The 26,016-nt window shown below is 43.0% G+C and overlaps 1 protein-coding gene across 16 annotated transcripts in view; it reads left to right on the forward strand.

Moving 5' to 3' along the window:
* Positions 1-26,016, forward strand: part of ABLIM3 (actin binding LIM protein family member 3) — a 120,586-nt gene that overhangs the window by 46,141 nt on the left and 48,429 nt on the right. For all 16 annotated transcript variants that reach the window (XM_033180510.1, XM_033180513.1, XM_033180517.1 and 13 more), the window contains 4 exons: positions 11,989-12,172; positions 14,091-14,203; positions 21,088-21,214; positions 24,724-24,817. In XM_033180510.1, the coding sequence (XP_033036401.1) occupies positions 11,989-12,172; positions 14,091-14,203; positions 21,088-21,214; positions 24,724-24,817 (518 nt within the window). The remainder of the gene's footprint in view (positions 1-11,988; positions 12,173-14,090; positions 14,204-21,087; positions 21,215-24,723; positions 24,818-26,016) is intronic.

Genomic DNA, 26,016 nt, shown 5'->3' on the forward strand with positions numbered 1-26,016 from the left:
AAAATATACAATAGAGTCAAGCAAAAAATCTAAGTTACAGCAGTCTCCCGCTTGGCAAATGGCAAAAGCAAATGATACTCCTCTTTGGAGGAACTCAACTTTATTCCAGGCCTCAAAGACTTTCCACACATAGCGTTATTATGAAAATGAGTAACTCACAGTCAGTCAAAAACATACGAATTATAATGGAGTGAGAGCCAGCAGAAACAATGGCGAACAGAATCAGAACCTCAATGTCTTTGTATATTGAAATTTTCTGTCATTACATAATAATTATATTGATACATTTAAACAAGCTAGAAAATATGAGCAAAAAACCCAACAGTACATTATAAGAAATAGTACAGAAGATTTGAAAAGGAAACAAATAAAACTTCTAAAAACAGAAATATATAATCTTTGAAATTAAAAATTCAATGTATAAATTAAATAGCAGATTAGATGTTGCTGAAGAAAGAAATAATAAATCAGAAGATTTCATCCAAAAAATGTTATACAGATAATAGATCAAAAATATGAGAAGGTGGTAAAAAAAAAAAAAAGAAGCTAATATATGGAGAATATAGTGAGAGGTCCTGACATGTATTTCTAATCAGAGTTCTGGGGATACATAATAGAGAACATGAGTGGGAGAACAATATTTGAAGAGACAACAGCTATGAATTTTCTAGAGCTGTTGAAAGACACATATCCTTGAATCCAGAAAACCTAATAAATTCCTGAAGGAAAATTTAAAAGAAATCCACCTACGCATACCAGAGTAAAACCTCAGATCATCAAAGAGCCAATCTTAAAAGTAGCCAGAGAGAAAAGACAAATCATCTGCATATAAATGGTAAATGGACCGACAGCTGACTTTTCAATAGCAGCAAGGAAACTAGAAAACAGCAGAAGAGTATCTTTAATGTACTAAAAGAAATAACTATCAAGGAAAGATTATGTATTCAGCAAAACTATCTAGAACAAAGACAAACCTACAACTAAGATTATACTTAATGGTGAAAGACTGAATGTTTCTGTTAGATATGAGTTCTAAATTTCTTTTCAAAGAGTTAATACGTCAGTATGTTCAATTCTTTGCCTTCTAGTTTTAAACTTAACTTCCTTGTAAAGCAACCTTTTTCAATTACCTACTCCACCCTGACTCATTCTGATTACCTACTCCACCCCAACTCATTCAGATTACCTACTCCACCCTGACTCATTCCGATCACCTGCGCCACCCTAACTCATTCTGATCACATGCTCCACTCTAGCTCATTCAGATTACCTGCTACCTGCTCTGCCGTGACTCCCGCCAATGCACTCACACCGTCATTCTCTTTAAATTAGCCAATCAGAATTAGTTTAGCCTGTGCGGTCTAACCCTAGCCAATAGGGGAACCACAAAGCAGCAGGGGCCACATGCCTCAGGGATAAGAACCCCTTCCCCTCCCTTGTCCAAGTGCACCCTCACCTTTGCTCCATCTATAAGGGTGCACCCTGCTACAGAAGTAACTTGCCTTGCTGAGAATTAAAAAGAAAATTTTATATTCTAGTGCTATTCCTTTTGCAGCACGGAAACTTATATATAACATTTCCCTGTAAGATCAAAAACAAGACAAGGATGTCTGCTCTCGCCAATTCTATTTGACATTGCATTTCAGGTTAGTGCTAGGTTAATTAAGGAAGAAAATGAAATAAAAGGCATCCAGATTAAAAAGGAAGAGGTACAACTATCTCTATTTGCACATGACATGATCTTGTACAGCAAATCCCAAGGAATACTAAAAATTTATTAGAACTAATAAGTTTATTAAGATTTCAAGATATAAGATCAAATACCAAAATCAATTCTATTTCTATACAGTAGCAATAAAAAATCTGAAAATAAAATTGAGAAAACAGTTCCACTGGCAATAGCATCAAAGAAATACATAGGAATGAATTTAACAAAAGAAGTTCAAAATGTGTACTCTGAAAACTACAAAATGTTAAAGAAGGCCTAAATAAATGGAAAGGTGCCCCTTGTTCATAAATCAAAAGACTTATTATTAAGATGGAAGCACTGGCTTGCAGATGGCTGCCGTCTTGCTGCATCTTCGCAGAGAGAAAGGGAGAGGGAGAGCCAGCGAACTCTCTAGTGTCTCCTGCTATAAGAGCACTAATCTCATCATGAGGGCCCCACCCTTATGATCTCATCTATACCTAATTATCTCACAAAGGCCCATCTCCAAATACTATGATGTTGGAGGTCAGGACTTCGATATATGAATTGGGGGTGGGGACACAATTCAGTCTATAGAAAATGCAATCCCTCTCAAAATCTCAGCTGGCTTCTTTGCCGAAATTGATGGTCTGATCCTAAAATTCATATGGAATTTCAAGGGATGGACATAGAATAGCCAAGCAATCTTTAAAAAGAACGAAGTTGGAGAACTCACACTTCCCACTTTTAAATTTGCTACAAGGCTATAATAAACAAGATAGGGTGGTACTAGCACAAGGATAGGCATAGAAATGAATACTATCCAAAATATAAACATGAACTCTTATATTTATGGTTGGTTAATTTTCAACAAGGCTGTTGAGATAATTCAAGAGGGAAAGAATGGTCCTTTCAACAAAAGGTGTTTGGAAAAGTGAATATTCATATGCAAAAAATGAAGTCAAACTCTTTCTTTACACATACATAAAAATTAACTAAAAATTTATCAAAGACCTAAATTTAGAAGGTAAAATTGAGAAACTCTTAGGAAAAAATATAAAAGTAAATCATTGTGATCTTGAGTTGTGCAAAACCTTCTTACATATGACACCAAAAGCTCAAGCAACAAAGGAAAAGTATATTCATTAGATATTATCAAAATTTAAAACTTTTGCGCTTCAATATACACTATCAAGAATGTGAAAAGACAACCCACAGAATAGGAGAAAATATTTGCAAATTATAAATCTGATAAAATATTTGTGTCTTGGCTATATAAAGAATTCTTACAATTGCATAATAAAAAGACAAATAACCTAATTTCAAAATGGGCAAAGGATATGAATAGACATTTATCCAGAGAAGTTATACAAATGTCCAATAAGCACATAAAAAAATGCTCAACATCATTAGCCATCAAAGAAATGCAAATCAAACCACAATGAGATGCCGCTTCACATCTACTAGAATGGCTATAATCAAAAAGATAGATAACTAGTGTTGATGAGGATGTGCAGACATTAGAACTCTCATACATTGCTGGTAGGAAGGAATGTAAAATGGTGCAGCTACTTGGGAGAATAGTCTGGCAGTTCCTCGAAAGATGAAATGTAGAGTTACCATATGACCCAGCAATTCCAAATTCCACTCCTCAGTATATACTCGAGAAATAAAAACATATGTTCACACAGAAATATATACATGAATGTTCATAGCAGCATTATTCATAATAGCCAAAAGGTAGAAAAACTCAAATCTTCATCAATCAATGAATGGATAAATAAAATGTGATCTATCCCCACAGAGGGATACTATTTAGCAATAAAAAGGAATGAAATACTAATTAATGCTCCAATGGGAATAGACCTTGAAAACATGTGAAAGAAAACAGTCACAAAAGGCTACATATTGTAGGATTTCATATGCATGAAATGCTCAAAACAGGCAAATTATATAAAGACAGAAAGCAGATTCATGGTTATCTAGGGTTGGGGGTAGTTGGAGGAAGATAAGGAGTGATTTCTAATGGGTTTGTGGCTTGTTTTGAAGGTGATGAAAATGTTCTGGAATTAGATAGTGGTAATGATTGTACAACCTTGTGAATATGCTAAGAAATGGTTGAATTGTACATTTTAAATTGTTGAATTATATGACTTGTGAATTGTATCTCATTAAAACTGTTAAAATGGACTGGGTGCGGTGGCACACACCTGTAATCCCAGCATTCTGGGAGGCTGAGGCAGGCGGATCACCTGAGCCCAGGAGTTTGAGAGCAGCCTGAGCAACATAGCAAAACCTCTATCTACAAAAAATACAAAAATTAGCTGGGCGTGGTGGCACATGCCTGTAGTCCCAGCTACTCAGGAGGCTGAGGTGAGAGGATCATTTGAGCCCAGGAGGCGGAGGTTGCAGTGAACTGTGATCACGCCATTGCACTCCAGGCTGGTCGACAGAGCAAGTCCCTGTCTCAAAACAAAACAAAAACTGTTAAAATAAAAGACCCAAAGCAAAGTAAAAACATGTTTAGATTTTTAAAAACTGAATTTACCAACAACAAACTCTCATTAAATGAAATTTAAAAATATGTTCTGTAAGCAGAAGAAACATGATCCCCAGATGGCAGAACTGAGATGAAAGATGGCATGGTTCGCAAAATCTTAAAGAAAATCAGAAAACACTTGAAACTGAAAGATAACAATAATACTATGTATCAAAAACTAGCATTATAAAATGTAGTTTAAAGTGGTACTCAGAGGAAAATGTGTAGCCTTAAATTATCACAATAGAAAAGAATTAAGTTTGAAAATTAATGAACCAAGTGTTCAACTCAAAAAGTTTGAAGAGTAGAACGAATCCAAGTAAAATAGAAGGAAGGAAATAATATAATAGACATTAATCAAAGAAAAAACACACAATGGACAGGATTAACAAAACAAAAGTTGATTCTTTAAAAATACAAGTAAAACAGACAAAATTCTGGGAAAATTATTCAAGTAGTGGGAGAAAATATACAAATGAACAATCTTAAGAATTAAAATAGTCGGCCGGGCACGGTGGCTCAAGCCTGTAATCCCAGCACTTTGGGAGGCTGAGGCGGGCGGATCACAAGGTCAGGAGATCGAGACCATCCTGGCTAACATGGTGAAACCCCATCTCTACTAAAAAATACAAAAAACTAGCCGGGCAAGGTGGCGGGCGCCTGTAGTCCCAGCTACTCGGGAGGCTGAGGCAGGAGAATGGCGTGAACCCGGGAGGCGGAGCTTGCAGTGAGCTGAGATCCGGCCACTGCACTCCAGCCCAGGCCACAGAGTGAGACTCCGTCTCAAAAAAAAAAAAAAAAAAAAGAATTAAAATAGTCACATCACTGTAGTTGCTATTAAAATTAAAGACATAATAAGAAATATGATAAACAATTTAGAGTAATAAATTTTAAAACTTAGATAACAAAATTTGTCAATTCTTGAGTGCCAATGAAAACCTACTCAAGAAGAAATTTTGAAACCTGAGTAGTCCTATAATCATCCAAGATATTGAATTGGTGAATTTGTAGTTAAGACTCTTCTACCACCAAAGAAACAAAAATCAGCATTAGAATCAAGTTCTACAAAACATTCAAAAACAAATCATCTATGTCTTATAGAAAGTCTTTCAGAGAAGAGAAAAAGGGTATACTTCCCAACTCATTTGAACCAGCACAATACCAAACAAGGAAAGATAATCATATGTCCATATCATTCATGAACATAGATTTAAAAATCTTAGACAAAATATTAGCAAACCAAGTTTAGGAAAGTGTGAAAAATAAAGCATAACTGACCAAGTTGAGTCTATTCTAGAAATTTGAAATTGGCTTAATATTAGAAAACTGGCTAATATATTTTGCTATAAAGATAGGAAAGGATAAAAATATTTGATTATTTTAATAGAGAAGGTGCTAGATAAAATCTAACACACTCACTTATATCTAGGTGGGTTTTTTTGTTTTGTTTTTTTTTTGTTTTGTTTTTTTTTTTTTGAGACAGAGTCTTGCTCTGTCGCCCAGGCTGGAGTGCAGTGGCGCGATCTCCTCTCACTGCAAGCTCCGCCTCCCAGGTTCATGCCATTCTCCTACCTCAGCCTCCCGTATACCTAGTAATTTTTAAAACTAGGAGGAATTGAAAAAAGCTGTCATAACTGATAGATTATGTATACAAAATATATAAAGGAAACATTTAATGGTAAAATGCTGAAGGCATTCTCCTTAAGATCAGCAACAAGATAGAGGTGCTTACTGTCATGACTTCTGTTCAACATTTGGCCTGGAGGATCCTAGACAATTCAGCAAGATATAGAAATAAAAGTTATATGCTTTGAAAAGGAAAAAAAAAACTGTAATTATTTTTAGATTATATAATTGGCTGCAGAGAAAACCCAAAATAATCTACAATTTAGTAAAATCAATAAGAAAATTAGTTTATAATAAGGAGAAAGGAAAAGAACCCATTGGTCACTTTTAGATAATGCTGGTGGAATAATTATTTTGAAACAAATAATATGGGCAAAGAATCAAAACTTTAACCTATTGTGCAAACTGTACAGTACTTAACTGTAAGCAAGGGTTGATGAAAGTTTCTATTTACAGAAACACTCCACCTATGGGCGCCTGTAGTCCCAGCTACTCGGGAGGCTGAGGCAGGAGAATGGCGTGAACCCGGGAGGCGGAGCTTGTAGTGAGCCGAGATTGCGCCACTGCACTCCAGCCTGGGCGACAGAGCGAGACTCCGTCTCACAAAAAAAAAGAAAAGAAAAGAAAAAGAAACACTCCACCTAATAAATGAAGAATTAAATCATTAGAATATTTTAATTTTGCAAAGTTATAATGAAATAATGTATCTAGCAATGATCATCAGTAGCCATTTCTACTCACCAACACCACCACCCCAAATCATAGATGTGCAGAACATCAATGTAGTGTTATTCCTAAAAAGAAAAAAATAATCAGACCTGAATTTCAAGTTTCTGGATATAACCACCATTTATAGAAAATGTAAAAGAGAGGGGAACAAGTTAACCAACAACATGGGGGTACAATCAGCGAGATCCTAACTGCAGAAACGACTCAGTGTCTTTAATAAATACATTGCAAGGAGAAAATAAGAAGGAAACATAACTAGCAATTAATGGACTTAAGAGGTACATCAAACAAATGCAATGTGTGAACCTTGATAGATTTTTATTCAGACAACTAATCACTAAAACAAAAAAAGAAAAGAAAACAAGAACGGGATAATTGGAAAAACTTGAACGCACTGACTTGATAATGCCTTAATAGACATTATTTTCAATGCTTTTACATTATTGTGGTTGGCTTTTTTAAAGAGTCCTAATATTTTAGAGATACATTCTGAAATAATAATACTAAAAAGAAAGTCAATAAGAGTTTATTAAGGTTACTAAATACAGAATAAATATAGAAAAAAATATTGCATTTGTATTCACCATTAACAATCAAGACACCATTTACCTGGACAAGAAAAAAAGTTTAATTTAGAAATAAATTTTATAAAGTTGTATAAGATGAAAATTATAAAATTGTTAAATTTATAGAATATCATAAGAAAGACATTAAAGACCTAAATAATTTTTTAATATGCTAAGTTCTCTGATAGAAAGATAGAAATATCAAAAAGATGACAGTTCTACTCTGGTTGAACTATATATTCAAAACAATTCTAATACATTCCATAAGGCTTTCCATAGAAATTAAGAAATCGGTCAAAATTCTATTCTTGACAAAGGCCAGGCATAATCAAAGCATTCCTAAAGAACAACAAAGCAAGAGGGCCTGTCCTACCAGACATCATCGTTTGTTATTAAAACCTATTAAGACCGTGTGATCTTGGATTAAGGAGAGATCAATAGACCAATGGAACTGAATATAGAACCAAACACAAACTTCCATATATATGGAAACTTGCTTTTTGCAGATCAGTGGGGAAAGATTCGACTGCTTAATAAATGATACTGAGGTGATTAATTATCCATGCGGGAGAAAATCAGATCCCTACTGTGTATCATTCCCTAAAGTCAATTCCAGGTAGATTAACAGTTTTACTATGAAAAGCAGCTCAATAAAATTTTTAGAAGACAATATAGGAGATATCTTTTAGGATTTCAGGGTAGAGAATAATTTCTGAAACATGACACAGAAAGGGCAATCCGTAAAGGAAAAGATTCACAAATTCAGCAACATAAAAGCTGAGAACTTTGGTTCATCCAAAAACAAGAAAAGGGGAGCACAAAGCAAGCCCCAAATTGCAGAAGATATTTGTAATAAAACACTGAAAAAGGATTGATTTCCAAAATATATTAAGAATTTCTACAAGTCTAAAATTTAAAAAATGAGCAAAAAACATTAGCAGGTATTTTAACACTTGAAAAAATTCTCAATTTCATTAATCGTTAGGCAAATGAAATTTGAAATCACAAAATTATAAATGGTATCATTTCACATCCACTATGTTGACCAAATATGTCAGATATTACTAAGTACTGTTGATGATATATATCAGTGGGAACTGCTGGTGGGAAGGTAAATAGGAAAAGCTCTTTGGAAAACAGTGAGACATCACCCCACAAAAAACTGCAAGTAGCTCAAATGCCCTTCAGCAGTGGAGTAGACCAACTGTGATGTATTCATGCAATGGAATACAGCACAGCAGTGAAAATGAGTGAACAGCAGTTACATGCATTAATGTGGATGAATCTCAATACACAATACTGAGGGAATGAAGCAGGTATGGGACAATTGCAGTATGACTCCATCAACAGAAAGCTCAAAAACAGGTCAGACTAAACAAAATATCGTTGATGGATACATCACAGGTGTAAAACTATAAAGTAAAGCAAGGGAATGGTAAACACATAATTAGGGACAGTAAGGGACAGAGGTGCTCTTACGGAGAGGAGAGGCTTCTAAGGAATTGGCGGTGTTCTGTTTCATAAACTCAGTAGTGGGTACATGGGAGTTATTTTACTATTCTTTAAGCCATACATATATTTTTTATACATTTTCTCTATGCATAGTATATTTCACAATGAAATGTTCTAAATTATGAATTAGATCACCCTCAGGGACTCTTCTAACTCTTGGATTTTGAAATTCCATAAAATCCAGTCTCATTCGAAAAGTTGAAAATCACTAAAATTGTATCACAGAGTCTTGGACTTTCTGATCTAGCTGGGTCCTCAGTTAACCACCCAGCCCCTTCATCTTACAAATGAGCTCCAGAGAGCTGGGGTAACTTTTTCAAAATCTCCCAGCACTTGAGTGCTAGAACAGGACCATGGACAAAGGTCCAGTAACCTACAAAACAGCACATTGTTCACTGACACATTATGGGGCTGTGTGCACGCCCTCCTTCTGGGCCTTATATTTACATTGAGCATTTATACTGGATTTGCTCAAAGCAGTTTTAACGTTCAATATTCCATTCCATTGTTAATCCATATGGACTGCTTTTTTTAATTGGTGGACTTCATTTTTTTGATTCACAGAATAACGACTGCCCCAGGTATATTCTTGCCACATCAGTTCCATACTGCAAACCCTCTCCATGGCTTTCCTGTTATTTGAATGTCTGGCTCCACTCAGCCTCAGATCCATCTGTCATGCTGGTCCAGCTTGCCTTCCATCCCTGTGCTCCCCGCTGTATTTCCAGGAACCCCTGAGAGACTTATCAACCTTTACATCCTTTCTACCAAAAACTTCCTCCTTCAGTTCCTTGGGAGAAATGGAGGACTGATTGTTCCAAGTTTTCCTATGGTCGCCTGGATTTCTCCACTGGGAGAGGTGGCTCTGGGAGTGGAGTTGGCAAGGGAGACAAAGGAGAGAAAAAAAGGGAAAAAACAGGAGCTGTTTCCAGTGAGGTTGTAGGCCATGACCTAATTGATTCCACAGCCATGAAGTCAATTGCTCCACCACCTGCACAGCCCAGAACAGCCTGTGCTCTGGCTTTGCCTGCTCATGAGACCAGACATTGTTTGATATGATGAATTTTCATAATGCCTGTTGGAAGATGAATCTTTCCCAGATTTCTGCCACCACCATCGTCTCCACCATACTCCTGCCTCTTCATAGGGGTGGGGTCAGTGGTCACAAGCAATGCTCTACACTGAGTTTAAAATGTTTAGGTGTAGAGTAAACCCTAAAGGAAGCTTTTCTTCTCATAGACTTACAGCATGGCAGTTCTACTTAGTGATGAGACCAGAGGTTGGGTGGTCTGACTCTTAGACCGTTGTGTCTCCCACTGTCCTGAGCTGTTCCCCCCAGGCAGTGACTTCTGAAGCTGGCTCCTCCTCACTCAGCCTCACCCCTTAAGCCTCCAGTCCCCAAAGGTGAACAAACGCTTATGAAATATTCCTGGCATTCACCTGGCACTCTCTCTTATTTTTAACCTGGCTGCTTTTGTGAAACAACTTTCTCTGTTAAAGGTGAGGTAGTATTTGCTGGGGTGTTTTCACTCAGTTCCAGGCTGACTCTTCAGACTTACAGGCTCGGTAACTATCTTATTGATTTTCCCATCATTGATCACCCTTGAGAAAGCTGACTTGTACTAACCAAGTCCTCAGGAAACTGATGTAGAAAGCCAGAATACCTGTTCATCAATGTAGACAAGAGGTGTGACCTTGAGTTGGACTGTTTCATGGTGGCCTGGCCAGCACCTGGCCTCTCAGAGGCAATCTAGGTGGAAAGTCAGTCCATCAGACGGCAGCCTCAGAACCAGGGGAGCTGGTGACAAGATTTAAATGGGCCCCCCAGTTGCCTTCTACTGGTTGCTAAGCAGCCCCCTTCCTGGCTGGCACATCCTTGCTTTAGCTGATCGGTACATTCAGTGGGTTACTACAGTTCTGGTGGCCCTGCGAGCCATTTATTCCCTTGGAAGAAATTTTGCATCTTTCTGCTCTGCCCATCATGTGTTCATGTCACAACTTAACTCCTTACAGGAATATCTCATATTTCTAAGTCGGGGTGGATCTCACATAATTCAATTGTTCAAACACCGAAAAATCTACTTGTTTTTCTATTTTGTCCTACATTTATTTCTCCCTATTATCCAAAAGAATATTCCAAGAGACTTTATGAAACGCCTTGTAAAATCCTGTTGCATCTCTGTTCAAAAGCCATCAATGCACTTGCTCATTTTTGCAGCTGAGTGATGGAGAATTATTACAGTCTTCTCCCATTTTTATATATGTTTGAGATATTTTTCTAAATTTTTCTAAACTAGGGAAAAAAACATCCATGGCTCCTCAGTATCCTACAAAACCTAATCTTCTTAAACTGGATCCAGGCCTTCCTCCAACTGGTCTGAACAATCGTTTCCTGCATTACTTCTCACCACTTCCTACAAACACCACCCCTACGTCTAGCTTTCACACAAATCAAATATCACTTGCACCTTCCTGCCTCTGTGCTTTGGCTCATTCTGTTCCTTTAGTGTTCAACTGAGATGCTACCTCCTCTGAAAAGCCTCCCATGATCCCTTGCAACTGACAAGGCTTCCTTCTTCTACCTCATTCACAGTCCTTACTGCTTGCTCTGGCTCCGTGGCCCGTCACCGGCGATATGGGACATTTTTTTCTATATGATCTTCTCTCTGCAGCATTTTTAGCTCTTTGAAATTCAGAGATTGTGTTTTATTATTCCTGCCTGGGAATAGACGCCCCTCACTCCTTATGGCTATGGTGAGCACAGATTCTAGACTTCAAATCATCCCTCCCATTGCAATCCAAAGGTATCTCCAGGTTGGGATTTGGAGCATATGGTCCCCACACTGCTCTTCACCTGGCACAGAATCATGCACATAGGAAGTACCCAGGAAATGTTTAACTGAATGATTCTTTTATTACATTCATATTTCCACCAGCTGTGCAGCCTTGCGTGAGCCACATGGCATTAAACTTTTCATTTGTGTATTGGGTGGAATGCTTCTCAGTGCTTCTTAGTGTGCATCAGAGTCAACCTAGTGGGGTCGGGGAGTGCTGTTCAAATGCAGATACCCAGGCCTCAGTCCCAGGAAGTCTGATTCTGGCCCAGGCATCTGGATTGTAAGAAGCTCTCGGGGTGATACTGATGCTAGTGGCCTACTGTCCATTCTTTAAGGAATACTGACCCCAAAGGCCTGTAAAGTCTGACATGCTACCATTCTGTGGCCACTCATGACACAGTCAGACACCAGCCTTTCCCCCGATGAGGACCTTCTGCTTGCAGACCCTCCCTACACTCAAACTGCCGTTATTTTCCTCCTTGTTTCCCCAAGTATGTGGCTGTGGCCTGGCCCAGTCAGGCTTCTTCTTCAAGAACCAGGAGTACATTTGCACACAGGACTACCAGCAACTCTATGGCACCCGCTGTGACAGCTGCCGGGACTTTATCACAGGCGAAGTCATCTCGGCCCTGGGCCGCACCTACCACCCCAAGTGCTTCGTGTGCAGCTTGTGCAGGTGAGCGGGTGACCAGCAGGGACTGGGACCCTCTGCATAAGCCCCCGGGGCAGGGGAATACCTGGCTTTTTCCAGGAAATTCTGGGGTGTACAAGCTTTATGCTGGGCATTTAGATTTCTGGAACCTCAAGTGTGGAGGGATCTGATGGGCCAGTGGTTTTCAAACACTGTTACATCTGAATCTTTCTTATAAAATACAATCTGAGCTAAAACACTGGTTTGTCCTGTGATAGGCAGAGTGAGGATCTGTACCTCCAAACTCAGCCTCCCAATTCCTCTCAAAAGGCCCCCACAGAAACCACTGAGTCTCTCAGAACTCAGTTTGGAAACTGTGGATCAGGCCCAGCCTCCCACACCCTCATCCACAGGTGGGACAGGGATGTCTGTTTATAGCCTTCCTCCATCATCCTGGCACCACTTCATGCTGTTGGAGTGACCCTGGCAAGTGACCCCCACCTCTGTAAGCCTCAGTTTCTCCACCAGTAAAATGGAGGTCAAAGCCAATCCAACCTCACTGAGTTTTCTTGAAGATTAATGAGATAATGATGCAAAGACATTAGCTCAGTGACCAGTATGTGAGAGTGTCTGTTTTTATTATTCCTTTCATTATCATGATGATAGTCATCTACCTGCTCTCGGGACATCTCTTGGGATGCAGAGCTCATCACTGCCTCCTGCTTCACCCTCTGCATCTCCATCACTTGTTAATTCAGCAAGTGTACATTAAGACTCCACTGAATGCCAAGCAACACATTAAGGAGATGAAAAAATGAAGAAAGCTCAGCCCTGCCCACAAATACATTAAATGTTAATGGATAGCTCTGATTACCTTATAAGTAAAGCATGATTAAAGTATATATGTATTTTTTTAATTGGGAAAGGCATGTATAGATTAATTATTCTCCCCACAAAATAACCACCAGTCACTTACCAGTTAGAAAAACTAGAGTTTCTGATTGAGACTAATGACACAGTGTGTAAAAAAACGTAATCCTCTCATGGAATTCATTCATCTACCCAGCTCTTAAAACCTGAGCCCTGAGCCCTGGAATCCCAGACCCATCAGAGGTTAGCACAGAGGGTTCCTATGGTACAATATGAGGTTTCTGTCAAACCCCAGAGAGATGAGGTGACTCCCCAAGATCATGTGATGTCTTTCTACCACAAGGTAGTGGCTGAGCCACGATAAGAACACAGCTCCCCCGACTCTTGACCCAGTGCTCCCTCCCTTGTGCCACAGTGCTGATACAAGGGCAAGAGAGCCCCTGGAGCCAATGTTAGGTGCTGTGCTCAGAGTCCTCATAACAGGCACCCCACTGCATGGGCGAGAGCAGCTCAACAGTGGGCGTGGTGGTGCCGGGGATTCTGTACACGGTTCATAATTTAGTTAGGGAGGCAGAGCCTGTACCAATTTGAGACTCCTCAGCCATGGAAACTGAAAAAATCCAGAGGAGGAGAGGAAGAGATTATTTACAGACTTACAAACTTCCTATTGGAAAGGGGGATTTTGAAAAATGCCTGAGTAGTAAAAGGAAGAAATTTTGGTAAGTTTGGGAGTTGAATGAATCCTTGACATATGGGAATAGATCAAATTGGGATGGAAAAGATCCTTCCAGGAGAGAGAACAAGTATATGAGGAGTTAGTAACCTCTGCTTCTTACAACCCAGACATGTAAGCTCAGATAAGCATCATGATCTGCCCAAAATACACAAACACCCCAACTGGGCTCCAGTTCTTGCCACCAGGCCCCTAACTGAACAGTTTAGTTGGCCTGTCACTGTGAACAGCATTTGAATTTGCATGGTGCTCTAGAAGTCTAGCTGTATGTGTTACCAAAGTGCTTTGAGCACATGTGTGGTCAGCTACAGAATCCCTCAGAAGAGGGTGTGTTGAATTTCTCCCTCATTCCACTTGCAGGAAGCCTTTCCCCATTGGAGACAAGGTGACCTTCAGCGGTAAAGAATGTGTGTGCCAAACGTGCTCCCAGTCCATGGCCAGCAGTAAGCCCATCAAGATTCGTGGACCAAGCCGTGAGTCCTCCCCATGGGTATCTCCCTGTCCATGGGTGTGATCTCCCTGGGCTCCCCTTTCCCAGCACTGCCAACTGCTCCCACAGGCCTGGAGGGAAGTAGGAGAGGCTCGCAACCTGGAGGCCTGCCTCCTGCATCATGACCCTGTTGGTATGTGGCCCAGACTCACAAGTTTCACAAGCACAGTACAGGGAAGAGGGGCTGCCTGGCCATAAACAGTGGTAGCCAGTGCCACATATTTGCCACATGGTATGTCTCCTCTGGGACAAGCTGAGTTCCTGATCTTATGTCCCACGGATACCTCAATAGGGCTGATCAAATGTTTTTTCACCAGTGGCTCTGAATTTTTACTGACTCCACTAATAAGAATTGGCAGACATGGCTTACAGAAGAGGTAGTATGGGGTGCCCTGGGAGCAAACCACAAGAGCCATGTTAGTGCCTTTTAGAGGGTCCCATAGACCACTGCATCAGCTTCACTGTGGGACTTGTAAAAATGCAAATGTCTGGGCTCACTCTGCACCTCTAGGGATGGAACCTAGGAACCAACATTCCTAGTAAGCTTCCTGGGTGATTCATTTGCTATTCCTGAGATTCAGAACCACCATCTAGGGATAAAGGAAGCATCTGTCATGCCATGATGAATGTTATGTTTTATCATCAACCACAGATTTGGAGGGAAACTGAGGACCAGGAGCGTGCCTCAGAATGGTCATTCAAATTTGTGGGATGTCCATTCCACTCAAGTGCACCTAGTGATAAGATGACTAAATCGTTGTTCCCAGATGCCCTTGGCAGACTGCTGCTGCACGTGCCCACACACACATAGACCTGGCCCCCTGGGTCTTGGTAAGCCACACTAGGCTCCAGTGTTCTTTCATGTTATATGACACTCTCACTGGCCTCGACAAGAGAATCAATGAAAACCCATTAGCCTCCTGTGCTGCATCACTGTGCGGGTGCGGGGTGCTGTTGGCCATGGTACCAGCAGAGTCAGCATGCTGGGCTGCATCCAGCCAGAGAGAGTGAGCAGAGATCACCCGGAGTCAGCAGGGCTTAGCTCCCAGGGGCTTCCCTGGAGTCCGTCCAGCTGTGGTGAGCTGAGGAGAAAGACAGTGAGAAGGCTCCCTTCCTTGCCTGCTCTTCCTTTCAGCCAAATCGGATCTGTTCCTGGAAGGTGCACAGCCCTTCCTTTGGCGTCCTTGATGATGCTCAAGAATAGATCGCTGCTCCAACCAGGTTTCCATGTCAAGGTGGCTGAGTGCATACAGTGTTATCCTTCACAGCTCCTTGAAAGCATCATCCAGAGTGACAGAAAAACAAGGAGGCTGGGATGTGGGACCATGACCCTGTGGCCAGTGCTGAGGACCCCAGAGACTGATGGGGCCATGTGTGAGGCAGGAGAGGGAGAAAAGAGCCTGAGTTGGGAGGCTGCCAAACTTCTGCATGCTGCAAAGCAGTCACGAAGCCTCCCTGAGACTCAGTTTACCCAGTTATGAAAGAGGGATAGAATTTCCTATCTTCCTCACAGGAGTGTTGGGGAAAGCAAATGTATTAGTTCAGGGATCAAACTAGGATGCATTGCAGTGTATAAAATGCTCTATAAATACAGAGTGAGGGATGATATTGGCATGGAGTTTAGTATAGAAAGCACACCAGGCCGGGCGCGGTGGCTCAAGCCTGTAATCCCAGCACTTTGGGAGGCCGAGACGGGCGGATCACGAGGTCAGGAGATCGAGACCATCCTGGCTAATACGGTGAAACCCCGTCTCTACTAAAAATACAAAACTAGCCGGGCGAGGTGGTGGGCGCCTGTAGTCCCAGCTGCTTGGGAGGCTGAGGCAGGAGAATGGCGAAACCCAGGAGGCGGAGCTTGCAGTGAGCTGAGATCTGGCCACTGTACTCCAGTCCGGGCGACAGAGCGAGACTCCGCCTCAAAAAAAAAAAAAAAAAAAAAGAAAGCACACCAAAAGAGATTACAATAAGACTCCTGGGTCGGTTGTTACTTCCCCTAGTTGAGTTGTGTGTTACTGTATGCATTTGTGCTGCACCTATCACCTACTGTGTTAGGTGGGATATTTCTCCAGCTGAATGTGGGAGTCTCACATGTGAGTGTGTTTTCAAAGAAAGGCTCCCAAATGTGTCTACCATAATTTGGATGTTTAGGAGGTGGAAGAAGGTGAGGAAAAAGTGAGTCAAGAGGAGAAAATGAGCACCTGGGCAGTTTCCAGTGGGGGCATACTTAGTATTATAGCTTATCTTGTTACTCACAAAGTAAAGACATCAATCCGTGATATGTTTTACAGAGGTATTTACTCCAAAGGTGGTCACTATTCATGCTGCAAATGCAAAGTAGCTCCTGACTAGATGGGGTGCTGGAAGGTCTTCTGAGCTCCCATGGGATACAGGAAACCAAAGCCAGGTTTAAGAGATTGCTAAGAAAAAGAACATATCATGGAAAAGGAAAAGAAGAACAAAATAATTGGGTTTTTTTTAAGCTACAAGTGTGACGTTTCATCTCTGGAGAGTAAATAAAGATAATTTGGAAAATTAGAAGCAGTGTCTACTCCAAAGAGACCAAGAAAAATACTCAGGCACTATCAAGAGAAAATAATTCTGTAACACAGGAAGAAGAAATGTTTCCTCACCGACCTCACTGAGAAGAATCAGCAACAGTAGCAGCAGAAACCCCACCACCACCACCTCCACCATCACCATCACCACCACCACAATAACCATCATCATTGCAAACACTGATTGACTGCTACTATTTCCAGGCACTGCACAGACCTCAGTGAGAAGAATCAGCAGCAGTCTCAGCAGCAGCACCACCACCGCCATCATCATCATATCACCACCATCACCATCATCACTAACATCACTACCATTGCCATCACACCACCACCATAACCATCATCATCACTAACATCACCACCATCACTACCATTTCCATCACCATCACACCACTACCCTCACCATCATCATCACTAACACCACCACCATTATCATTATCATCACTACTACCATCATCACCACAATCATCACCACCACTATCTTCATCATCACTACCATCATCATGAACAATACCATCAATACCACCACCATCATCACCACCAACACCACTGTCACCAACAACGCGATCACTACCATCATCCCCACCACCACCACCACCTCCATCATTACTACCGCAATAACCACCATCATTGCTAACACTGATTAACTGTTACTGTTGCCAAATACTGCAAAAACCTCATTGAGAACAATCAGATGCAGTAGCAGCAGTACCACCACCACCACCATCATCACCATCACCTTCTCCACCATCACCACCATCATCATGACCAACACCATTGACACCACCACCACGATCACCACCAACACCGTGTCTCCACCAACACGATCACTACCATCATCACTACCATCACCACCCTCATCACCATTATGACCAACACCACCATCACCATCAATGCCATTGTCACCACCAACACAATCACCACCACCATCACCAACACTAGCATAATCACCACTATTACCACTATCGCCAGCACCAGCAGCATCAACACCATCACCACCAATATTATTACCACCATCACCACTGTCATCATCACCACCAACACTGTCAGCACCAACAATACCACCACCATCACCATCACTAACATAGGTGCTGTTGTCAAGCACCTCACTAAGTGTTTTTTACAGAAGATTTCATTTAATCATTACAACAACCCTATGAGGGAGATAAGAGTAATTATTTTATAGATGAGAAAACTGAGACTCGGTGAGCATAAATGACTTGCCCAAAGTCATCCAGATAACGAATAATGGAACTAGAATGTGAGACCAGCCAGTCTGGCCTTAGATCCTATTCCCTTAACACCCTGTACCAGAGACATGACTTGCAACTTGGGAAGTGTCTAGTCTTCCTGGATTAGTTGCCTAAAACAAGGTACGGAGCTTGCTATGACTCACAAAACCCACTCATATTTGCTGATTTAAATAGAATGAATGACACAGTCTAAAAAAGATAAAAATGACTGTCTAGTGTCTTTAGGAGGCCTCAGTTTATAACTGAGGGATCTGTGAGGGACAGGTGGTAGCATCATACATTCTGCCAGCTGAAGACTGTAATTTTGGAATTGAGAGGAACATATGGAGGAGTGGACAGCTGGCTCTGCAGACACCAACTTGGAACAGGGTGTGGTTTTCCTGATTCTATTTATTACACCAGACCCACGGGCTCCCTGGTGGCATGCCTGAGGCTCCACCGGTGGTCAAGAGTAAAAGGAGGAAGAAGAGGGAGAAAAGGTCCTAATAAAAAGGAAGCTGATATAATGGGGGAGCAGCAGTATAACATAAAAAGAAAAGCCACATGGAGAAGACATCCCAGAATTCTCACAGAGAATCAGCAGGCTTCCCTACAAAAGAACTATCACTCCTGGCTTCAGAACAGAGATTGGGTAATGCACAGAATGTGGGTTAAAAACAGGAGGATGTGAAATAATAATGACAACAACCACTTATTGGATACATATGGGCCAAGCATTGTGCTAAGGCCTAATGGGCCTGATTTTAATTAACCTTCACACCAGTGTTTTAAGGAAGATATTCAGATGAGCAAGTCTGGGCTTAGAGACCATACATCTCATAAGGGAAGGAGCTGGGATTCTCTCCTAGGCCAACTTCCCACCACTCACTCCAACTCTCAGCCCAGCCTCTAACCACTGTGCTGTACTATCTCCTACAGCTTAACTCAAGGGGCTAAATTCATCTCAGATGTACCACTGAAAGTTGAAGAGATAGGATTCATTTTCATTACTAGAATGTAGCCATGAAAGGATCCAGCTATGCAGTAAGTTTTTTTTTGAAGAAATGGAGAATTGTGTTCTTTGCCAATAACATGTCTGTCTCCTTGGAATCCACAAGTGAATTTGATCAGTGGATGACCTTGTCAAGCAAGAAAAAGTGTAAGGAATAAAGAAGAGAGAAACTATAGTTGTCTTTAATTCTTTGAAAGAACTGTCATATGGGAAAAGAGGTAGATTATTCTTGATGCATAAGAATGGGAGCAGTCACAGGAATCAAGTCTCGGCTCCATATAAAGAAGACAGTCATGACAATCATACCTGTCCAAGGGCAGAGTGGACTTCCTCACCACCCCTTCCTCAGGAGGGGTTTAACTGCCCACTACTGGAGGTGATTAAGCAGAGGAGCGGTGCCCACTTGTCAAGAATGCTGTAGGTTACTGCATTGGGTGGGATGTTTGACCAAATACTCTATGAGCTCCAAACCCCTGTGGAATTTTGAGGCCCTGTTGGGGAGGCCCACAGAGATACAAGTTCAGTATTAGTGGCCTAGAAAGCTTGACCAGGTGTCTACAGTCCTTGGGTTCCTCTATACTGAGCATGGACAAGTCATTTCAGATCCCTGTCTATCTATAAAAGAGAAGGGGGTACCTGACCTCTCTAAGCTATTGCATTCTGGAGTCTAATTATTGGGCAGGGGGTGCAAGTAGACTTATAGACTTACCCCAGGAGAACAGAAAGGAAGAGAGATAAATCCCAAAACTCTTTCTTCTCCCAACCTCCATCTGAAGGCCCGGGGCTTGAAGCGTTTTGCAAGTAGAGACCTTTCTGCCCCCAACTTGTACTAAGGGATGTTAGAAAGGCAGGCAACAGCCAAGAGGCGGAGTACTGTGGGAACTGACTCATACAAACACTTCCTCAGGGCCCCAGACCCTCCACACAGCCAGCTGGACCCACCACCCTTCCTAGATTTGCAGACACATCATCTTTTCTTCTAGGACAGTCTCCCAGCTGGATGTGGGGGCTGTCCAGCCAGCATCCCCTAACTTTACATGCAGTTTCTGCTCTCCTCACTACTCCCAAGAGTGCATTTGTCTTATGGAGCCAACAGAGAAGTTTTTCCTCTGGTCAACTTTTCCCCATGACCCTTTCCTCCTCCAAAGTGGGTCATCCGGTTGGCTAGGCCTGAATTCCCAGCAGTTGCCAAGTGCCTTGGATGTTGGCTCCATTTCCGGACCCTCTCCAGACATTCATTGAGCAACAAGTTGATGCTAGGCTTGGCCCACATTCTGTTGGCCCCAACTCACATTCCAGGGTGACCATGACAGGGAGTGAGAGCACCTTTCTGGTTTGGGACAGTCTTATCAGACCCTATAATCCTTGCCACCTGGGAAGGCACATGTTTAATGTGTGAAGCACAATGGGGAAGGGGTGGGCGTGGAAATTCTGTTTGTTGCCTGGATACCATCAGGCCCATTCATTCATACACATTCAGTAAATATGCTTTGAGTTCCTGTTATGGGCTGAGCACTGTGCTAGGCAAAGGAATAGATTTAACCACAAAATATAAACACAGCCCTTGCCATTGAGTATATAGCCTAAGAGTTTGAAAAAATGTATACTTAGCCCAACCCCAGGAGCAGTGCTTCTTAAACTTTACTCTGCACGGAGGTCTTGTTAAAATTCAAGAGGTCTGGGTGGGGCCTGCAATGCTGCACACTGTCAGCTTCCAGGTGATGCTGACACTGCAGATGGCAAGGTCATGGACAGCAGCGGAGCTTAGTTAGCAATTTGAGGAGGGCTGGAAGCAGCGCAGGGTCCACTTTCAGTGAACAATGTGGTCTTGATGACAAGCAGGGAGGTCTTTCTTTCTCCCCTACACCAAGACCCGTTGTCAAGGGGCCAGGGCTCCAGTGGCCTTTCCTCTCCCTTGGGAGAGCCTCTGGGCAGCTGCCAGTGTCAGGGTGGGAGCAACTATGGGAACACTGGTGTTCAGGGAGGGGTTTCCTCAACGTGAGCCTGAGATAGCAGGGGTCAAACGGCCCAGGGTGCTTTGCTCAGCAGTGTCCTCTTGTCTCTGCAGACTGTGCCGGGTGCAAGGAGGAGATCAAGCACGGCCAGTCACTCCTGGCTCTGGACAAGCAGTGGCACGTCAGCTGCTTCAAGTGCCAGACCTGCAGCGTCATCCTCACCGGGGAGTACATCAGCAAGTGGGTCCCCCTGCTCCCGCCCCAGCTGCCTGGGCATCTGCATTCTGTGGGGCCTGCCCCATCGGGCCCATGCCCACTTCCAGCATCATCTCCCTTCCTTTCCATCTGCTGCTGCACTCTGGCCAAATGGCATCTTTCCCAGTAGCCTCTTTCCCCTGTTGGACCCTCCCAAGGGGGTTCCCTCTGCCCGAGACACCCTCCCTGTTCCTCACACACCTGCCGGCCCTTCTCTCCCTTCTGGTCTTGGTCCCCATGCCTTCTCTGGCCGTCTCTCATTTACTGCCCCATTTTAGGCCCTCAGAGTACCTTGTTTGTTTCCTTCACACAGGCTGCCACCATTGATAATTACATATTTATCCCTGGTAACTTTGTAATAATGCTAGTAATACTACCTACCATTTATTGTGCTTTAATTATGGAGAAGGAACTCACCACTTTGTATCACTTTAAATCCTCATAACTGCCCCTTTGACGAATTTATCCCCCCTGAATACTTAGACTTGAGAGAGTAAATAACTTGCTCCAATAATAGTGTTTAATCTCTGTCCCCACCAGGACGGGAGCTTTGTTTTAATCACTGCTATATCCCCTGCCCTGAGAGCCACGCCTGACCCACAGTCAGTAATATAGTTGCTGAATGAATTTAATGGAAACGAGAGGAGGTGATGGGTGCACAGGTATCCAGAGAGGCCAACCTCCAGTGACCCACACACTGTGGTATTAGACAAGCGTCCCCTTGTTGCTAGGCCCCAGGGACCACATTTATATACTCAAGTACCTAAAAGCAATCATCAGCACAGACCCTTTGTCACAGCTTTGATACCACATGACCCCAGATGCTTCTAGATGCCACTCTCTGGCCTGATGCCAGGCAGTGGCAAGCACACAGAACTGCAATGCACATGCTTCTCCTGTCAAGACGCTGTATTCTAATATGGGAAACATATGCTGCATTCATGAAGAATTATGACACCAGAGAATGTGTGATCAGGAGCCCAGACAAGCTTTATTCTTTAAGACCTTTTTGATCCTAAGCGACAGAAAACTCAACTCCAACTCAATTAAAAGCAAAAATAGGAGTTTATTAACTCACAGAAATGGGAAGGCCAGAGGCACACTGGCTTCAGGCATGGAGGAATCCAGGGGCTTAAGGATGTCATTAGTACTTCAGAAGTCTCTGTCTTTCTCTGTCTATCTTTTTGTCTCTCTTTCTCTCTCTCTCTCTCTTTCTCTTTCTCTCTCTCTCTCTGTCCCTGTCTTTCTCTGCTGTCTTCATGGTGGATTAGTTCTCAGCCTGGCCCTCCCCAAGTGCTAGCAAAGAAGATTGCCAACACTCCAGGCTTTCATACCAAGCCTAGCAGAGGAAGCGGCCTCCTTCCCAGGAACTCCAACAGACGTCCCAGGGCTACCTCTGATTTGGCTACTGTTAGGTCACATACCCATTCCTGACCAATCAGTGACCCAGAGGATCTGAACCCTAGAGCCAGAGAGCAGCCCCTGGTGACCCACAGGGACCTCAACTGGGAAGGGGTGGCTTCCAGAGGGAAATCCAGGTGAGGTACTATTACCAGCAGAAGGGGAAATGGATGCTGGCCAAACAACACCTGCCTGTGTCCAAGATAACAAGTAAAGGGCTGTGAATATTCAGAGAAAAAAGAGATGACTACTAACTAGCATGAAGTAGAATCTTGAATCTCTGAGAGCTCCATGGAAGGTGGGGGTAAGACTCAAAAATGCAAAGAAGGAGAGTTTCTAGGCAGCATGGCCAGCCTGGGCAAGGCCACGGTGGCAGGTGAGTGTTGGACATCTCCATCCTGTATAGGAGCTCAAATATGTGCCCAGGTGAAGCCGGATCCTGGGCTGCATAGGTGAGCTGAGGTCACATCACCAAGAGCTCTCAATGCCATGCTAGCAGGAGTTTGGCATTCCCCTCTATGCCTGCCGAGCAAGGAGTGCCTTTAGTACGTTGCTGGCCAGGAGTGCTTGAGTCTGGAATCCTAAATCAGAATTCTCTAGGGACTTAAGGGATTGTTCAGAGCTCCTCTCAAGGAGGCCCAGCCCAGATTGCCTACCACACCTGGTATCTCTCCAGCCTAGCTCTGGGCCCCTTACCTGGCTGCTGGCAGAGTAGCAGGGGCTCAGAGGCACTGGCTCAGGCATCAGATGCCGAGGGTAGAAGCCCAGCCTGTGTGACCTTGGCAAGGGACTCCACTGCTCAGAGTCTCAGTTTCCTCATTTATAAAAATGGAGAGAAGATAATCTACCCAAAGGGTTGTGTAAGGGCTCAGAGATCTGTGCTTAGCACCCAATAAGTGCCCAGTAAATACTCATTTTACCATCCTCTTTTAGAATTGTGTATTGCTAATTCCCCAAGGCCTCACCAACAATGGATCCAAAAGAGATTGTGTTGGCATTTATACTCAAATCTTGTTGGCTCATCACATCCACCTTCTAACAAATGACTTTTTCTCCCTGCAGAGCTATCCTCCTGCACCCACAGAGTGAGAACCTGATTGAGCAAGGAAGGAGTTGAAAGGGTTGGGGGAGGTTTGTCTCAAGGGCTCACAAACAAGTCCTTGCCTTGTGGGCACAGTCACATCTCCAGACCTTGGTCAGATAGGAGTCCTCACTGCTGCTTCTGTCAGGGTGGACCCCCAGCAACCTCAACAGGGCAACAGCTTCGAGATGGAAAAGTGATGTGCCTCTCCTTTAGGTCTCTCAGTGTCTGAGCCAAGTTCTCTTACACCCAAAAGTGAAAGCAATGTTTCTCTCTCCTCAGAGTTCAGACTTGGTCATTAGAGCGAGGCAGGGCCCAGAAGCTAAGCTAAGCTCTCCGATGCCCCCAATTATCTCTACATCAGTCCTAGAGAATTGAGAACCAAATGTCCTCCTCAAAGACCCCCTCTCAGCAATCATGGCGACTTCCAGCTGCCATTTGCTGAGTACTCAATATGGCTAGGCACTGTCCTGAGCCCTAGGGTACACCAGACCCATCTCCTTTAATCCTCATGACAACCTGGGTGAGAAACCAGACCACCTGGGTTTGAATCCCAGCTCTAGGTCATCCTGGGTGGCCTGGGACAAGTTACTAAAGTGCTCTATGCTTGGGTTTTCTCACCTACACAATGGGGATACTAATAATTCTGACTCAAAGGGTTGTCATCAAACACCATCAAAGAGCCCGACACACACCAGCAAGAAATGTTAGTGACTGTTAGTCATAGGGAGTAGTATAAGAATAAAAGATAACAATCTTATCACTGTCCGCCAAGTGATAAGCATTGGGTAAAAATGGAGCACACGGGAGGTGGTCCCAGGAGGCTTCCTGTCGTACACTGATCTGGGAGCATAGTCTGATGATTCTTTCATACAGATGAAATTGTTTATTAAAGGAGGAGCATCGAACTTTGGCTCAGTCACCACAGGCTGCAGGTCCTGAATCTAACTGCCATGCGCACCCTCACTGATCCTCTCTAGCTTCCTCATCCTGTGTGAACTTCTTCTTGCAGGGATGGTGTTCCATACTGTGAGTCTGACTACCACGCCCAGTTTGGCATTAAATGTGAGACTTGTGACCGATACATCAGTGGCAGAGTCTTGGAGGTGAGTGGGTATAAGTAACGGTGAAGATGTGGCAGGGTGACCTGTGCCTCCAAAAAGTCATCACAGAAGGAGAAAGTCACCCCACACCTTTTTTTCTATAGCGTTTGCCTCCTCCACCTTTGCTTGCTACCTGACCTTCAGCAGATAACCTTGCTGAGATCTCTGGGAAACCCCAAAATGAGAAGGTGGACAAAATTCTTCCTGGTTCAAAAAATAGTGTGCTGGGAAAATTAGTTGTATCTTTGATTCGGACCCAGACAGATTTCTAGAGAGTGACATTAGGATTTTCCTCCCAGCCCTGCCGGAGGATGGAAGTCTTTTTTATGTTTTTTTTTTTTTTTTTTTTTTTGAGTATTTGGTAATGTGCTGATTTAAGAGTCAGCTTGTCTAGCAGCTTGCTCCCTAAGCCCTTCTTTGGCGGGTCCATTACCATGGCAACGCCTCTCCCCAGCCTTCGATGTATGACTCCTTCTGCAGTGACAGACAATCTGCAACACCCGTGCTGAGGCCCTGCTGAGCCCCTGTGCACTGGTCTTTCTGGCCTTTCTTCCTATACCCTGTGGGTCTAGAAGCTATCTTCCTATACTTTGGAACCACCCACCTTGATGAATTAGAAACAGGGAAGAGCTCAGTGGAAAGGAAAAATAATAGCCTAACAGGAATATTTGAGCTCTAATATTGATTCTACTGGTAACTCCTGCTTGGATTTTGAGTAAGTACCTTTGCACTTCTAGGCCTCAGTTTTTCCATCTAACAATAGCTAGAGGATCAGATTGGATCAGGTATTGTAAGTAGAATCATTCATTCTGCCAAATCTGGCCAGGTGGTTGTGGTTACCATGAGTGCTTTGTTGAGAACAATTCTGCTGCCACATGTGGACTCAGCAGGAGGGGATGTAGCAACCAGGAAGGAACTCCCTGAGGGCATGCATTGAAGCAGAGCCCTGAGGATGAAAGAGCCATCCCTGAAGGGGCCTGAGGTGGGAAGAGATAGAGGAAGAATGAGCTTGACCCATTCAAAAACAGAGAACCCACACAGAATTGTGGCTGCAGGATTTTTCTCAACACAGCACTCATGGTAACCACAACCAAGGGTCCAGATTTGGCTAAATTAATGATTCTGCTCACAATAGCTGACCCAGTCTGCCAGTGTGGCTGAATTCTACAAATTGAGGGTAGCGGAGGATGAAATATAGGAGT

Source organism: Trachypithecus francoisi, unplaced genomic scaffold (assembly GCF_009764315.1).
Source record: "Trachypithecus francoisi isolate TF-2019V2 unplaced genomic scaffold, Tfra_2.0 Lachesis_group2, whole genome shotgun sequence".
NCBI classification, from domain to species: Eukaryota; Metazoa; Chordata; class Mammalia; order Primates; family Cercopithecidae; genus Trachypithecus; species Trachypithecus francoisi.